Source organism: Hemibagrus wyckioides, linkage group LG11 (genome assembly GCF_019097595.1).
Source record: "Hemibagrus wyckioides isolate EC202008001 linkage group LG11, SWU_Hwy_1.0, whole genome shotgun sequence".
Lineage (NCBI taxonomy): Eukaryota > Metazoa > Chordata > Actinopteri > Siluriformes > Bagridae > Hemibagrus > Hemibagrus wyckioides.
In genome coordinates, this window is record NC_080720.1 from 8,778,478 (window position 1) to 8,796,666 (window position 18,189).

The window sequence follows — 18,189 nt, forward strand, 5'->3', positions numbered from 1 at the left end:
CCCATCTGGGAAGGCGTTCCACTTGATTTTGGAACGTGGGTGTGGAGATGTGGTCATTCAACACAAAAGTGAGGTCAGGCACTGATGTCGGGTGAGGCAGCGTGAGGTTCCAGTTCATCCCAAAGATGTTCAAATCAAATCAAATCACTTTATTGACACCATCGACACATGTGTAGAAGTGAGTGAAATTCTTGAGTGCAGCTCCAGACATTACAGTAGAATATGGAACGTACAAATTTACTACTATAGATATATGCTTTGAATAAGCAGTATGGTAATGACATCTGATACATATGATACATACACTGATCAGACATAACATTATGAGCACTGACAGGTGAAGAGAATAACTCTGATTATCTCCTCATCATGGCACCTGTTAGTGGGTGGGATATATTAGGCAGCAAGTCAACATTTTGTCCTCAAAGTTGATGTGTTAGAAGCAGGAAAAATGGCCAAGCGTAAGGATTTGAGCGAGTTTGACAAGGGCCAAATTGTGATGGCTAGACGACTGGATCAGAGCATCTCCAAAACTGCAGCTCTTGTGGGGTGTTCCCGGTCTGCAGTGGTCAGTATCTATCAAAAGTTGTCCAAGGAAGGAACAGTGGTGAACCGGCGACAGGGTCATGGGCGGCCAAGGCTCAGTGATGCATGTGGGGAGAGAAGACCGTGGCCCGTGTGATCCGATCTACTACTGTGATCCGGGCTGAAGAAGTTCTGATAGAAAGGTGTCAGAATGCACAGTGCATGACGGGTCACGGTTGTTTTGGTAGACCAAAACAACATTAGGCAGGTGGTCATAATGTTATGCCTGGTTGATGTATGATACATTATGGTGCAGTAGACACAGTAGACATTGCACAGTGGGGTTGAGGTCAAGGTTATGTGCCAAAGACTTTTTACAAATTCTTACACTATGACCTTGGAGCACAAAGGGGTATTGTCATGCCTGAAGATTAGATTCATTGAAGGGAAACTGTAATGCTACATCATATTAAGACTTTGTATACAATGTTGTGCTTCCAACATTGTGACAAAAGTTTGGCACGTACAAGAGTCATGGTCAGGTGTTTTAGCATCTCTTTTAGTATCACCAGGAAGCAGACTTGTAGGTCTACTTCTCCTTTAAATAATGAAGTGGGGGCGGGACAGAGCAAACGAAACGAGCGAGTGTGTGTACGTGTGTGTACTTGGGGAGGGTTACAAGCGCTACATCCCGATTGGCACCCGGATCACACAGGAGGCAAACTTCTGGGGCGAAATGGTGAAGATCAGTGTTGTCAAGACCAACGCGTACAGCGACCAAAAGCCTGGAACCAGCGGTTTGAGGAAGAGGGTGACCGTGTTCCAGCAAAACCCGCATTATGCCGAGAATTTCATCCAGAGCACTATTTCTGCCATCGAGCCCTCTCAGAGGCAGGGGGGCACTCTGGTGGTGGGAGGAGATGGTCGGTTTTTCATGAAAGATGCCATTCAGCTGATCGTCCAGATTGCTGCGGCCAATGGGGTTAGTAGCTCTGGGTGACCGTGGACATTTTTATTTGCCATGCATATTTTTCTCTATGCATGCATGCATTTAGCAAACAATGCTACATCTCTGTGGTAGTGTCTCTTTCACAATGTTACTTCACACATTTCAAGTGAACACATTTCCCCTCGCTTTTGCAACATATCTTCTGGCTCGTGCATGTCCAAACTTTCGTGTTATTATGACTGCCAATAACATGGAATGCTTTCAGAGAGCTAGTGGGCTGAGTTTGTATTGAATGACCTCTGTGATCTTTCCGGAGAGGTCTCCAAAGGCAAAGGGACACCTCTGACATTTCAAGGCTTTGCTACATGAGAAAAGCGGCTCTCTCTCATGTTTCTCTCGGCGGCTCGGTCAGTTAAAACATTACACGCGCTGCTGCAGTTTAGGGACAGCTTTTGCAGCGAAGTACGTCTCTCCAAATGCCTCTGTAATCCCTACACTTGCGCACTACAAAGGGTGAGAGGTAACATACTAGGTAGTGCGATATATGTGTAACAGAGAGCTTATTCAGGATGGAACCAGAATGGTGCTCGCGCTTCCGTACTTGGTGTGTGTGTGTGTGTGTGTGTGTGTGTGTGTGTGTGTGTGTAGATACTGCGCATGCGTAAAGGAGGCGTGCACGCTGTCACGTTGCCATCCGCATACAAGTGTCCTTTAAATCTCACACGTTTCTACAGTCACAGGTCATTTCCCAGCCTACATTAATATGTTTTTAAAGGAAATCTGACGTTTTCCTTATGTGCTTGGTGATACTGGTGTTTATTTGCTGGATGATGCTGTATTTTTATACATACATACCCTCAATTGATCCCTGAGGCCAAATTTGGAGGACACAATCTTCATGAAAGTTGAAACTTTTTTTTTTTTAGGGAAGATCCTTTTCTATTAATATGGCTATCAGCAGACCGTTGAATGACATTGTGGGTAATGTGGGGGAAAAAAACAGTGGAAGTGAAGACCATCCATTCATCCATTTTCTACAGGAAGCCTGGAGTCTATTCTCAGGGGACTCGGGGTCCAAAATGGGGGGCACCCTGAACGGTGGGCCAGGCCATAATAGAGCATAATCGCACACATGCTCACATCGATTCACACAATTTGGAGATGCCAGTCTGCCTACAATGCATGTCGGACTGAGGGAGGAAACCCCTCCAAAGCACAAGGAGAACATGGGTGGGAATCAGGTGCGAGACAAATGTGCTAACCACTAAGCCACCCTGCCCCCTGTGAAGACCATCAAAATGTTTTAAACAGACTAAAAATATCAACTTCGAATTTTCCAACAAACTGCACAAGTCGAACCAGCGTTTTCTTTTTAACTTGAATTCTTTAACTCTATATTTCTGTTTTGTTATTAACCTCTTTCAGTACACTGACTTCATATCCATCAGCCTGGTACTTAAGAGAGATAAAGTCACGAGTGATCTAATATTGCTCTAACTCACTATTTTATTCATATCTGTTGCTGAAGCAGTTAATAGTGTCTGTGTTATCTTGTGTGAAGATCAATTAAATAAAACGTTCAGGTTTGTGTGTGAACCTGATTTTTCTTTCTCTTCCTGTTTCAGATTGGCCAGCTGGTTATCGGTCAGAATGGGATCATGTCTACGCCCGCAGTGTCCTGTGTAATCCGCAAATTAAAAGCCGTCGGAGGAATCATTCTAACAGCCAGCCACAATCCTGGTGGTCCCAGTGGGGACTTTGGCATCAAGTATAACATCTCCAATGGAGGTACAAGAGGCTAGGATGTGGGATGTGCACACCATATCATTTTAAAATACAACTCTTTCTTACAGCACAGTATAATTTCTAGTCTGGGTTTGACCCTAATCAGGTTTGACCCCTGACCCTAACCTAGGCTCACTAATTTGGGAACCTTTTATCTTAAATGTGTATCTTTCACCTGGGACAGTAAATACTGTGTACCATTAAAGAAAAAGCCCACTTTAAAATGCTAGCATGTTAATTTGTTTTTGAACATGCTAATTATCTTCAGTGCCAATACTGCCATTTCAACCTTCATGCTAATACCGCTGCTGTGGATATTTGAGTCCAACGTTTGTTGTCTAGACTACTTCTATGTTGAACCCATATCTTTGGCCATGGACATTTATGTAGAGATAAATCATATATCCGTTATTATTATTATTACAGCTCAAGGAGTAGGTTCAGCATTCTGCATAGTCCCATGTTTTTGGCTGCCCAGAATGTATTAAAAAGTGGTAGCTAATTTTATGTATTAAGATATTGTGAGCCGATTAGCTAGTTAAGTACATTAATAAGAAACGTGTAAGTGTGTTATATTCGTCATCTGGCAAAGTTTACCACATTTTGATTGCACCCTTTACAAAAGGAAAGCCAGACACTTGTCAAGGTTTCAGCTATGAGATTTTGTGTTCTGTTCCTATTATTCAAGTCTGGCTAGCATTCATGTATCGTCTGTATACATTTATTAGTGAGGTAACTGCATCAAACTTTGTTTTTCCGCATACCTGCATTTTCCTGATTCAGAAAAGATTTCCTATCACCAATGCAGCTAATTAATCTACCTAGTAAAACTGTTCTACTGCTGGCTAAGTCATATTTTTATTATTTTAAATATCCTGTACACAATTTCTGAACTCAAGCAAGCAGCTACTCGTTGCTCATCATAAGCTACTATTGCAATGCTCACCATATCTCACCAGATTTTATTACGCATCTAACTCACGAAATCTGTCCTTCCAGGACCTGCACCAGAGGGCATTACTAATAAAATCTTTGAGATCAGCAAAAGCCTCCAAGAGTACCACATCTGCCCAGAGCTCAAGGTGGATTTGTCTGCTATCGGCAAACAGACGTTTGAAGTGGAAACTCTCAAGTCATTCACGGGTGAAATCTCCAATCCACTCATTCCCTTAGTCTATTTTATGTTTATTGCAACTGGTTTTCATTACTGGTTTATCCTTTTTCCACTCTGATCTGCTTTAGTGGAGATCGTGGACTCGGTGGAGTCATATGCGGAGATGCTCAGAGACATCTTTGACTTTGCCGCATTGAAGGACTTGCTTTCTGGGCCTAATCGCATCAATGTCCGGTTAGATGCAATGCATGGAGGTAAGGGGTCAGATTCGAGAAAACCTATGTGGAATACAATAGACATAGACATTCTTAGAGTAAAATAGAAAATTATAAAGTAGAAAATTGTGCATTACAGTAAATAAGCTTCATTACACTACAGCTAAATATAAAAGAGCTTCAAGGAAGTGCAGCTGAATAAAACAGAGCTTTTATTAAGTACACCTGACTAGAATAGAGCTTCATTTAAGTGCAATTGAATAAAATAGAGCTTTATTAAAGTACAAATAAATAGAATAGAGCTTCATTACAGTCAAATGTAATAGACTAGATCTGCTTTGTAGTACAATTGAATAGAATATAGCTCTAGGAAAGCTATTTTATTATTTAAAAAAAAATCAGAAATTAAATATTGAGACTTTCAGTCTCAATATTGAGTTTTACACAGGTTTTGGTTAAGAAGCTAAATTCTAGGTGTCATTTGAAAGAGATGGAGGCACAAACATTAGTCCTGTGAGCTATTATTAAATGTGGTCATTATTTTTTTTTAACATAATTTGAGAAGCCTTTTTGCACAAGCATGAATTATTAGAGTTTTTCATTTGCATGTTCATTCATTCCTTCATTTTTCCTGACAGTGGTGGGCCCCTATGTAAAGAAGATTGTGTGTGAGGAGTTGGGCTCCCCTGCCAGCTCAGCTGTGAACTGTGAGCCCTCGGAGGACTTTGGGGGCCACCACCCTGACCCTAACTTGACCTATGCTGCCGATCTGGTCAAAGCCATGAAGGGAGGCGAATATGACTTTGGAGCAGCTTTTGATGGTGATGGCGTATGTGTTCATTTTTTATTTCTATGTTAGGGGTGCATTGTGTTGACAATATTGGTGTAGAATTTTGAGACATGTAGAAGCTTGTAGTATGTAAATTGACCTTAACATGCATCACAGTAATACATTATCCAGCCTTAATTCAGAAAGCTTGCCTGAGGTGGTCAGTGAGGCTTCACAATAAAGCATGAAGCTTGTTAAATTTTTCCTATTTGCAAATGACACGATTCATATCAGTTTCAAAACCCCAATACTGTGATCATTACTATATACACACAATTTACCAATTTAAAATGTATTAGTAAGGAGAAGCAGCCATCACAAGCACTAAGAAAACCTTCAAAAGTGGACACCTTTTTTGGAAACTCTCATCTGAATAGCATTCTTGCTACATCTACCACCTCTTAACATACACTACCGCTCAAACGTTTGGGATCACTTGAATATTTCAGCTCGATTTCAGCTACAGAGGAAGACTCCATCAGCCAATCCATCTTGTGGGAGATGCTCCAGGAAGCATGGGGTGAAATCTCATCAGATTATCTTAAAAATTGACAGCTAGAATACCCAGGCTGTAATTGCTGCAAAAGGTGTTTTTTTATGAAGGCAAAGTTTGAAGAAAACATTCATCATTTCCATCAAAATCATTATTTCTAACTCTGACATGTCAGCATGTCCTGTTCTTTTGCTATATTTTCTATTCAGACTAATTTCCTGTGTGTTTCCCTGGAAAACAATACAATTTTTGAGTGATCCCAAACTTTTGAGCGGTAGTGTATGTAAACCTTTACGTTTAGATTTATTAGTGATAGGAAAGAAATAAAACATGATAGGGTGTGCTGTTACAGGAAAATAATTAACAGCTGGGTGGTTTGATGAGGCACAACATGAAACTTAGTCACTTTTGCCTACTCCAATGGTAATCATTCTCGGATACACGCACATCTCGAAGTGTTTTATTCCTTGTACACTAGAACTGTGAGCGTTTCTATTCATTAAAGAACGTCAAGTCACGCTTTTTAATCTATTTCTGATTTTCTTTAAAGCAAAAAAATAAAAACGTTTGGTTCTATTAAAAGGGAAAGGAGGGAAACCTCTCAACTGTTCAATTATCAGTCTGCTTAATGTTAAAAAAATAATAAAACAAAAACTTATCATGTTGTTGACAAAATGCCTTTCCGTCTGAACAGGTTATGATGACAATAATAAAAAAAAGACTTTATTAAAAACAGTGGTATAAATTCAAGAGAATTTATAAAATTCTAAAAGGACTTAGAAGTATAAAAGAAATAATGACTCTTATGCTCTGCCCTTAAACCCTTATGTTCTGCCCTTTGCTATAGGATCGTAACATGATTCTTGGTAAGCACGGATTCTTCGTAAATCCTTCTGACTCTGTAGCAGTTATTGGTGCCAACATCACCTGCATCCCATACTTCCAGAAAACTGGTGTTAAAGGTCTGGCACGCAGCATGCCCACCAGTGGTGCCCTAGACAAGTAAGACCAGCCTGCTTTACTATACTTTTAATCCAGTTAGTTATATAATGGCTACAGTTGAGACATTTCAGACATTCTTCTCATAAAACTCCAGAGTGACATTTGGATGTGTTTAACGCAGTACCTGCATATTGATTGGTTTTGTTGAACAGTGTGGCCAAAGCTTTGAAGATGCAGCTGTATGAAACTCCCACAGGCTGGAAGTTCTTTGGGAATCTGATGGATGCTGGCAAACTGTCTCTGTGTGGGGAAGAGAGCTTTGGCACTGGTTAGTGGAATCCAGAAATCCTTATGTTACTTCTGCTATACAGATTACGACTGCAATAATTCAAGTGCAGGTTTGACTGCACTAAATCGGGGCTCGTCAGTGATTTGACACAGAGCTGTTGGGCCAGAGGTGGCTCTACACTTTCCAACGTAAACATGTCAACACCTCAGACGTTCACTCAGACATACTGCTGATTCATGGAGTCTCTCGCCTATTCATGTAATCCTTTGTAACACACACTCACACACGCATGGTAAAACTGAAATGTTAAACATTTTTTATCAGCATTCAGTATCATTAGTTTATGCACTGTGTAGTTGATTACATGTAGTGCATACTGTTATTCAGTCATAGAAAATATGGTGGTAAATGCAGCCAAATTTGGCAGGCTTTACAATTCCACTTGAGAAGCATTAGGTAGGTAACTACATTCATAATTACGGTTTTACTTTTAAAAATCCATGCTCCATGTATCATGCACTGAATCTTGTGACAGCTCAAAATATTGCAAACTTTGTTAATTTAGAGTAAAAAAAATTTTTTAGAGTCGAAGGAGTCAGCTCTTGTCAAAGAGCCGAGCCAAATGACCCAACTCCCTTAGAGGAGCCGGATTTCCCAACACTACAACCCAAATGAACCTGAGCATGTATCGCACATATTGTATATTTATACATTTCAGCATTGCTTGTTATTAGGACAGTATTCAGTTCTTCTATTAAATATATATTTTAATTTAACTGTATTAAATTGTGTTGGATGATGCACTTTGTACAGTGACGTCTGAGTATTAAACCTGTCATTTCAGGCATTTTCTTGTTCTGTTGGCAGGTTATTTTGTGACTTTCTAGAAACTGAAATTTGCAAACTTATCTAAGTCTGTATTTGTCACATATACATTACTGCACAATGAAATTCTTTCTTTGCATATCCCCTCCTTGGAGGGTTGGGGTCAGAGTGCAGGGTCAGCCATGATGCAGGGCTCGTGGGGGTGGGATGGGCCTTGCTCAAGTGCCCAATGGTGGCAGCTTGGTGGTGCTGGGGGTTGAATGCCGACCCAGAGCCGATTGAGCCACCACTCCCAGGTTTTCGAAATATCCCAGCTTGTTACAAAGAGCACAAGGTCATGGTACAGCACCCTAGGAGCAGGGATGGTTAAGGGCCTTGCTCAGGGGCCCAAAAGTGGTAGCTTGGCAATGCTGGGGCCTGAACCCCTGACTTTTCGATCAGTGACCCAGAGCCTTAACTGCTTGAGCCACCACTTCCCTTCTGCCATTAGAACAAGAAAATATAAAGCCTAAAATAAATAAAAATGTCTAGAAATTGATTTAATAAGCTTCTATTTCATTTGCTGCAATTTTGTAACAGGAAGTGCTAAATAAATATGATTTGTTAAGATATTATCTTCTACACTGTGGAATACGGCCTGCTCACACCTGGTCGATGATCCCAGTGCTGGAATTTACTTTTTAGTTGTTAGGGTTAATGCTAATATGAGTTTTGTGTCCTGTTACCTGTTACACTCACTCTGACTGCACTGATCTTTCTTCTGTTAGGGTCCGATCACATCCGGGAGAAAGATGGCCTCTGGGCTGTGCTCGCTTGGCTGTCGATTGTGGCCAGTCGTAAGCAGAGTGTGGAAGACATCTTGAAAGAACATTGGCAGAAGTTTGGTAGGAACTTCTTCACAAGGTGAATGAGCCAAGGCAATATTTTTCTTATTATTGCAAAAGGTTATGATGAGTGAAAGCAAGAAATGCAGAAATGCTGGTAGGTATGACTCTGCATTGTGTCTTCTGGATGGATCTAATTCGGAGCTTCATGAATGAATTTGTGTGTGTCTGTCTGTGTGTGTGTGTGTGTCTGTGAATGCATTTCTGTAACTTTCAAATTTGTTTTCTACGGTGACGCCCTCTGGTGTTGGAGTTGATAAATAGGCCATGAAAATTTGTCTTGTGTCATATTTGTGCTTAGTTTTGTATACATTCTGTTGATTGGAACTTTGGGCAAAACACATAAACATTGTTCAAAAGATATAATGAATAGTACATTTGAATTTTCCAACTTTCCAGTCTCTTAAACCAGGGAAATAGTTCCAAAAAAGTGGAACTGTTGATGGTGGGGGGAAAGGGAGAAAAGACCACTTAGACCTTGACTTGATCTAGATATAAAATAACATCAAATTGACATCGATCTGATTTACATTTTTTTCTGTGCTGATTAAAATGATGTTAGGCTCATGCTGAGTTTAAGCTGTTTAATTCATGTTTGTTTGTTTAACTTGACTAGAGATTTGATTTTTACCAGAAAATTCACTCAACCTAAAAGTAGTTTGCATAAACATGAAGAGGACAGTGGGCTCAATCATTACGAGAAATCATTATGTTCACATGCAAGTAAAGTTTAGTGGTCTTGGTCGTCTTATTACGGATGGGGATAATTAAGAGCTCTACAGCGTGTAACAGAACAACATGTACATCTGTCAATTTCCACACGATTTCCAACAGGCATGTATAAAGATGTCTAATCCCCATATTTACCAAACCAGCTTGTATGTATTATGTAAACAGAAAGCTTTGTAATACTGATGCTTTGTGTGGCTCCTAGTTATTTTCTGCTCATCTCTGTCATAGATATGATTATGAGGAGGTCGACTCGGATGCCGCTAATAAGATGATTGCTGACCTGCAGCAGACCATGTTTGATAAAGCCTTTGTTGGGCAGAAGTTCTCTTCAGGGGATAAAACATATGAGGTGGAGAAAGCCGATAACTTTGAATATACAGACCCAGTGGATGGCAGTGTCTCAAAGGGACAGGTAAGCTGAAAAGACTATTCTGATATCACTGTCACTACAGTTCTTTCATAACATTCATGTTCTATAAGCTGTGGTTGATGCGGTGTTGCATTGGCACCTTCCAATTCCAGGGTCTTAGTTCAATCCTGAACTTGGCCTAATATCTAAGAGGAGTTTCACATATTTTTCCCTGGGAACATTGAGCCCCAGGCAGGAATACACCCTAAATAGGATGCAAGGCAATTAAACTAGCTAGTATACCTACTGGCATGTTTTGGGGAGGTGGGAGGAAACTAAAGAACCTGGAGGAAACCCACACAGTCATGGGAAGAACATGTGAAACTCCAGACAGAAATCAGGACCAAGCCAAAAACACAGTGATGTAGCAACCTGCTGTGCCACTGTGCATCCCTGTCTTACCTACTGATGTGTTTAAGTACAATGCAGATTTTTAACCTGTTGCTTCACTAGCATGAGAGAACCATGATTGCCACTGCATTAAAACAAACCCTGAAAGTATTTAGAATAATTTATATTTTCAATTATTTATTTTTTCCTGTCTTCCAGGGACTGAGGATCATCTTTACAGACGGTTCACGAATCATCTTCCGTCTCAGCGGGACAGGCAGCGCTGGAGCAACCATCAGACTTTACATAGACAGCTATGAGAAGGATCCTCAGAAGATCTATCAGGATCCACAGGTAGACACTGGAGTAGAGCTGTGCTTTAAAAGGCCAGACTTTCCTAGAGATGAGTTTAGCAGGTCATACCTATTGTACATTTTATTTTTGTGTGATATTAAGGCTTAAAATAGCATTTACACCAGCTATAGTCGTTCCCCATTGCAACTTTAAGAGGCTTTACTGTACATTTTGTTGAGATAGCTATAGGTTATAGCGTATGAGTCCAAGCTACGTACTAGAACAAAGGTTTTATTGCCAAAACTCCTCTCTAAATCCATCGAGTTCCATGGGAATCGGTTCATTCTATTACCAACAAGGACAAACTGATTGTACAAATTTGACAAACAAACATAAATGAGTCTGTCATTTAAGAGACAGCTCACAAACAGCATGATAATGAAGATGATGATTATGACAGGATCCTAATCGCACATGCAGCAGGTGAGGCTTTGCAATCTGAGATTTTCTTTTGAGTAGAATTACATCTGATCAGGCTGATCACAGGACAATTAACCTGTCTTAAAGAATCAGCATCAGAAGTAATCAGTAAAAATTGGAGACTGTAAAACTGGGCCATGTTTTATTTTTTCGTTCCTGTAGCAGCCTCGGTTTCTCATTTAAACTCGGAGCTTATTATAAGAATAAATGTACAAGCAAAAATATGGAAAAAAGATGTGATAAAACCATTAAAATCGTGGCGAGATGAGGAGAATAAATTAGGACCTGGTTTAGATTTCTGTAATTTGTTCAGCACATTTTAAATGATGTGTTACTTACTTATGGAATGTTATTTATCTGTGTTAGGTCATGCTGGCACCGTTAGTGGACATTGCCCTGAGGATCTCAAAGCTCCAAGAGAAGACGGGCCGCACCGGCCCTACCGTGATCACATAATCACGTTACATGCCTAACTCGCCTCCTGGGTCTAACTCGCACCTCATGTCCATTACCCTTAAGCCCCAGCCAATAGCACTGACCCCTTTCCATGTGCGTCCTAAACATGTCTCACATTTCCACAAGTGTTGTGCAAGTGCAATAACAAAGTCTTTGTTCTCTGTGACTACATGCAAAAAACATGGTACATCACAGTATTATGCACTTGGAGTAGTGTGTACATGTGTAACAATAGTTGAAAGTCAATTAAACCCACCTGCTCTCCATTTTGACTCTTTTTCCTTCATAATTATTGCCTATACCTTAAATATTTGTACATAGAGTTGAGTACAAACAGTGATTCCATGACTGGGGTGGCATTTAGCTCTTGTACCTTTTTAAAACTTTAATGAAATCGTTTAGAAACATTCTGTTAAGCCATAACAGGCAACAATCTCTTTCTTTTTTTCCTCTCTGCTGACAGTCTGTGTTTTGTTCTTAAATCATTAACATGGTTGACATTTAAGCTTAGACTGCTCAAATATGCATGTGGATAATTAGCATTAATTATAAAACAATTATTTTTTTTGTCAATTTACTTTCAGACTGGAATTTGGGATCAGGATTGTATTTTCAATTTAATGAATAACCAAAATATCCCATACAATTCAGCAAAAAAAGAGACCTTTTAATTTTTTTTTAAAACAAGTATATGTGTCAGTGAAGCGATAGTTAGGCAAATGGCAGATAATATTCCCCCAAGCAGGAAACAAAAATTCGCTAAAGGTGAAAAGATCATGTTGGTCCATTTTAAGTGTGTATTTAATTTTTTCAAAAACAAAGGACCAACAAACCATCAAGGACCATCAGTGGTTGCTCAAAAGGCTCTTGGTTGTTGATTGGAAAGTCAGGGTTCAAGTCACAGCACTGCCAAACTGCTACTGTTAGGCAATTGAGCCTTAACCCTCTCTGCTCCAGGGGGGGTCCTGTGCTCTGACCCCCAACTTCCTCAGATGGGGTATATGAAGAAAAGAATTTCACTGTGCTGTAAATGTATGTGTGGTGATTAATAATAAAGGCTTCTTCTAATAAATAAATATATAAATAAAGAATATTTAATATAATATATTTAATATAAAATATTATAAAAATAAATATCCATAGAAAAAAATATCTTATTTCTTTCTATTTATTAATTTTTTTTTTTTACTTTCTTTTTTTCTTTATCTCACAACAGAACATTTTTTTTTATATGTATATGATGTCAGAAGATTCCAGACTGCAACTCTGAGTGACTGTTATACTAATCACTTCTCACATCACACACGGATGTGGTTATAGTGGTGGAATGAGATGCAGACAGGAAACATGAATAATAAAACATATTCTGCTCTCTACACACCACAAATCGCTTAGGGAAACTTTCAAAAATTGGCCAAACTTTAAACGCTGATTTAACCATAATATTCTTACCAGACAAGCTTTGATGGTTCTTCTTAAACCACTGCCAGGCAAAGATGATGACGAGAGGCTAGAAAGAATGTAATATATAGTTAAAACAAAACATAAGCTATACATTGTTCTGCTTCTTAAAGAAGAAAGTGTTAATTAAATATGAATTTATGATGTATTGAGAATATTATATTTATCACTAAAGTAATCTAAGAATAGTCTTTGATATTATGACCTGGTTATAAATAATATTTGGCTTTAATTTTTTTCTTTAAACACTATACATTATATCAGAGCATCATTATAACATTGTCAGAGGGGTACAAACTTTAGTTCTGCCCTCAGCCACCCAAATGTTTTAGAGCTCAGGGCTTTAGCCAGGAAACTTTTTCCGTCTTGAACAGAAGCTGATGGACGCCTCTGTTACTGGCTGGAGAGCAGTGTGAGCACAGGGGCACAGGAAGTGTGTAGCCCTAGTGTGAGATCATTAACCAGCAGGACGTGAGGGAGTCCATCAAGCCCTCAAGCTTTAATCAGCCATGAGAATGTGTTGGTTCTCTCAGACAACACTGTGGCACTCAGATATATCAAACCATCAGGACGAAGTTGGACGCCTCTCTCAAACCTTAGCTGAATATTTCCATCTCTTCAGGTCTTGTGCTGTATAATATTGCTTTGGATGTGCTGTCCAGAAATGTTTGGCGAGACAAAGTGGACTTCATCAGCTTAACACTTTCCTGATTGTGGTTCTGTTACTGGATCCAGACAACCCACTGGGACAGCAAGCACTAGCCCATGATTGGACTTAGCATCAACTAAGTACTTCATCCTTTACTACTGATTATTTCAATGTCTGCACAGAATTCAGCAGCCCAGAGATGTCTGGATGCCCCTCTGGATGCTACATGTGTCACCAAGTTTAGCATGACCCTTCCCAATGGTGTGAATGCAGCATTCATGCCCAAAGACCTATCAGTGGCATTGTGTCATGCAATATCCAGGTTATTCTCATTTTTTTAACAGTAGTGAAATAGGAGTTTGAACACTATTTATGTATATAAGTATTTATGAAAGTTACAAGATCATTCAGAACCAGTGCTCTGAGAATTTGGCAAGAAGGATACAGGGAAAGATGACTAGATGACAGTGGTATTTTCTTTGTGGGGGAAAAAAGCCTTCCTTTGGGCAGGTCTTGGTTTTCGTGCTTCTTACTGTCCCAAACGGACAGAGAGATTTGGCATTCTTTCCTGGCAGTTATCTGCGGTCACATACTAAGTTACATACTAAACTCATTTTATGCTAGTCAGTTGTATTTTCATCTAACTTGAGAGACTAGCCAATAATAACATATTACATATACATAATGCACTAGAAATGCCATATTTAATTTAAAACCTATCTGATAAGACCTGGTTCAGGTAAACATACTATTCCCTCTTATACACAATATTGTGATCTTACTTTGAACCATGAAAATTGATGTAATATTTGCCACATATTTACTCTATCCACATAGAAGGCAGATGTTTAAGCTTTCATCTTTAGCCTTCATGTCCTTGTCTTATGTCACTGCTTATTTATTCCTTGTTCATGCAATGAGCTCATCTTCATAAATACCTTCCACCTGGAGTCTGTAAATGGTTGTCTATTGGAACACCCATCAAAAGCATTTATTTTTTCCAAAATTAAAGAGTAGGACATTTTCTTCTTCAGAGGGCTCTGATTTTCTCTACCCTAGAGACAATGTGACATGGAAGAAAATTTTGTTTCCAATGGTTGCCATTAGGTCTACCTTTTAAGTTAATTCTCTTCCTTTGCACAGTAAGCGACTTTTTAGCGGTTTGGATTGGTGAATAGAAACCAAGATGATTCCTTATTTAAACTTTATGGTATTATTTACTTGAAATATTTGCTAGACTAAAGTACTGGCTGATCATAGAGAACATCTGTAAATAGGTTTTAAATCTCTTAAGAATAAGCCTAGTTAACTATTTTTTAATTTGATTTAACGTCAAATTGACGTGAATTAACCTAAAAACAATTTAACCATTTTAAACAGGAAGAAGACACTATGTGAAGATTTGTCCCCCTGTAGACATTTAGGCATGCCCTGGCCTCACATCTCCAGGGTCAGGACTTTCGATCCTGAATTGGGTTAAATCTCAAAAGGAGTTTCTTTCTATGTCCATGTTTCTACTGTGTCCTCAGTTTTCTCTCATTTCTCCAAAATATGTCAGTAAGTTGACTGACTATCTGAAATTGTCCATAGATGATTAAATCAGTGTAAACGAGTGTGTGTAAATGAGTGTGTGAATATACACTACTGTTCAAAAGTTTGGGATGACTTGGTTGGAAACTTCCTTGCCCACTTGTGCACCTCCTCCCACTCCTTTTTCTGCTCTGGTTAGAACCAATTTGCACCACTCTATAAAGGGAATAGTTCACAGCATGGTAAGATAGGTTCTTACCATAAAAAGAAAGAAAGTTCTTTCTTTCTGGCCATTTTGAGCCTGTAAACAAACCCACAACTCCTGATGCAGCCTATTCCAGGAACACTGTATGCAAGGCAGGGATACACCCTGGATGAGACGCCTGTACGTCTACCATGACAAAGTTTAGAATCACTTGGAAATTTTCTTGTTTTCCATAGAAAACATAAAATAAGTCTGACGCTTTTTAAAGAAGTGGTAGCTCAGTGTCGGTCTACTGCTCAGAAGGTTGTGAGTTCAAATCCATGTTGGGCCCTTGAGCAAGGCCCTTCAGTTGCATAAAATGAGATTAATAGAGATAAGGGCATCTGCCAAATGCCATAAATAATAATATAAAGAAAGCTCTATATCAGAGGTGTCCAATCTTATCTGCAAAGGGTTTTCATTCCAATCCAGCAGGATCCACACCTAATTCCACCTGTTTAATCAACTGATCTTGGCTTTCATTAGACTCAGCTGTGGCTTCTGCTCAGTTGGAATGAAAACCTTCACCTACACCGGTCCTTTGCGGATAAGATTGGACACCCCTGATATACACTGTTGCACAGAGGCCCATTATCAGCAACCATCAGTCCTCTGTTTCAATCTCATGTTATGTTTGCTAATCCAAGTTAATCATTTTATAATGCTAATTAATTATTAAAAAACACTTTTGCAATTGTGTTAGCACTGCTAAAAAAAAACCCCTGTTGTACTGACTGAAGCAATGGCCTTCTTTAGGTTAGTTTAGCCTTGAACCTGACCAGAATAAAACAGTTATTCTAGATTAATGAATAAATGGATAAAAGTTGACGTTTATATATTCTGCTAATAAGATGCCCTTTGACACATTGAGTGACATTTATGTTGATTTGATGTAATACAGTAACTTGCACAACACAATTTGAATATAAAGGTGCAAAGGTCAGGTAGATTTACTATTTCAGATCTACTATTTCAGCTACTGTTAGTACTTAAGATAGAATTTAACCCGTAGTCAGTTATGGAAGAGATTTTGGGAGAATAAGGTGAGAAAGGTCATGTGATCAGATATAAGCACAATTGGTTTCCTTTACTTCCTCCTTGATACAAAGGCTATATTTAATTGATGTATTTGTGTGTGTGTGTGTGAGAGAGATATACATATACATATAATATACATATTGTACGTCACCCTGATGCAACACCATGCCATGGAGGGATAATCGAAGGGGTTAATCTATGTACACTTGAGATGGTGTGAGAAGAAACATACTGAACTTCACTGGGTCATGAATAAAGATTACTTTATCCAAGCACATTCTACAATACCTGACTATTTAAGCCAAGCAAAATAAACACATGAATACATGATTCCACTGTTGCTCGACTCTCAATACTCCCCTTCTCCTGTTTTCACTGACAGGATCTCTCACACAAACACACTCACACTTATAGGACATGACAGCACCCATTTTCATAATAGCCTCTGCTTCGCTAATGGGGTAGTTCTGTCTTGAAACTTTGTGTGATCGAATATTTTCCAGTGTCCATTTTAATCCCAGTTGTTATTAGAGGCTTAGAGAGTGGACAAGCTCTGAAAAAGGACCACCCAAGACCACAAATATTTCCTTTTACCCTGCCCACTGAAGTTCTCTTCATATTTATGTGCAATGAATACCACCTGTGCTGCAGTTCACATTGCTAAGTCACTGTATTAACATCACAGGGATTACGACACCATTCTGTTGTATATGATCAAAGATGTAAAGGGTTACATGGCTATAATAAATAAGTGTCATTTTTTCCATGCAACAGAATGATTTAACATTAATAATTGTAATGCGCTTTAGTGCTGCAGAACTTTATTTCTCCAACAATGTAAAAGAAATAAAGGTGGTCAAAAAAAATGAAACACTCATTATTGAGTTATAATATAAAGTTCAGTCTGCTGCAATGTTTTACAGTATGTTAAGGTCTAAAAAAACCTCCAGTACTACAGTTCTCATTAGTAATTCATGCAGAAAACCTGTTCCTATAACCTCTGTAGCTTGAGACACAAACCAGTGGACCAGAACAGAAGGTTTATACTCAGATGGACATTGTGTTGAGCCTGATGAAGGTGGAGGTTCAGCTAAAGCGATGACTCTTCCCGCAGGCCTGTATGGGCCTCAGTCTCCCTGCTCATTACAATTAAATACTGTGCATGGTTGCAATTTCAATCTTATTTTGCTCTGGGAAAATAAAACAGATAGACATCAGAAGAAAAATAAAGAGAAAATAGCTGCATGTCATAAATACTTTGCCTCCTTTGCTGCATGGCACGTAATAGCTTCCAAATGTTTAATATTAGATGCAATCAGGCTGAAGGAAAGGCAACAGGCTGTTTTCTTTCTTTTTTCCTTTTTCTCTAGGATAGAATATTTAACTCTAAAAGTAACAGTAGAAATCACGAATCATATAGAAATTACACTCAAAAATACTTTTCCCATATAGTCATAATTTGTAGTTTTAATTCTTATTGATTCATTCATTCTTATTGATTTATTATTGATTATGTTTTTTGTAATTAGTTACTATTAATTAATTAATTTGGGTTACTATTTTGTGACAGACTATAATGATATATCCCTAAAATCCCCACATAAATAACAGTTTTTTAATAAATTTCTCTTAATAAAAAATCTCTTTGAAGGATATTGACATATGCATCACTGCTCCATATTATTTCCAGGCATTCAGATATTATTCCTATGACAT

At 38.8% G+C, this 18,189-nt stretch overlaps 1 protein-coding gene across 1 annotated transcript; it reads left to right on the plus strand.

Moving 5' to 3' along the window:
- Nucleotides 1–1,180: 1,180 nt before the first annotated feature.
- Nucleotides 1,181–11,817, plus strand: pgm1 (phosphoglucomutase 1). The gene is made up of 11 exons (XM_058404042.1): nucleotides 1,181–1,507; nucleotides 3,100–3,262; nucleotides 4,259–4,402; nucleotides 4,502–4,627; nucleotides 5,227–5,417; nucleotides 6,758–6,912; nucleotides 7,065–7,180; nucleotides 8,734–8,869; nucleotides 9,811–9,994; nucleotides 10,541–10,675; nucleotides 11,462–11,817. Exons 1-11 carry the CDS (start codon nucleotides 1,262–1,264, stop codon nucleotides 11,549–11,551), a joined length of 1,686 nt encoding a protein of 561 aa, XP_058260025.1. The 5' UTR covers nucleotides 1,181–1,261; the 3' UTR covers nucleotides 11,552–11,817.
- The last annotated feature ends 6,372 nt before the right edge of the window (nucleotides 11,818–18,189 follow it).

What these genes read in the sequence shown, in the direction of transcription:
- pgm1 (XM_058404042.1), top strand. Translation starts at nt 1,262, where the DNA reads ATGGTGAAGATCAGTGTTGTCAAGACCAACGCGTACAGCGACCAAAAG. An exon ending in GGAAGAGAGCTTTGGCACTG is followed by an intron (nt 7,181 to 8,733) that starts GTTAGTGGAATC and finishes TTCTTCTGTTAG; the next exon opens with GGTCCGATCACATCCGGGAG. An exon ending in GGTAGGAACTTCTTCACAAG is followed by an intron (nt 8,870 to 9,810) that starts GTGAATGAGCCA and finishes TCTCTGTCATAG; the next exon opens with ATATGATTATGAGGAGGTCG.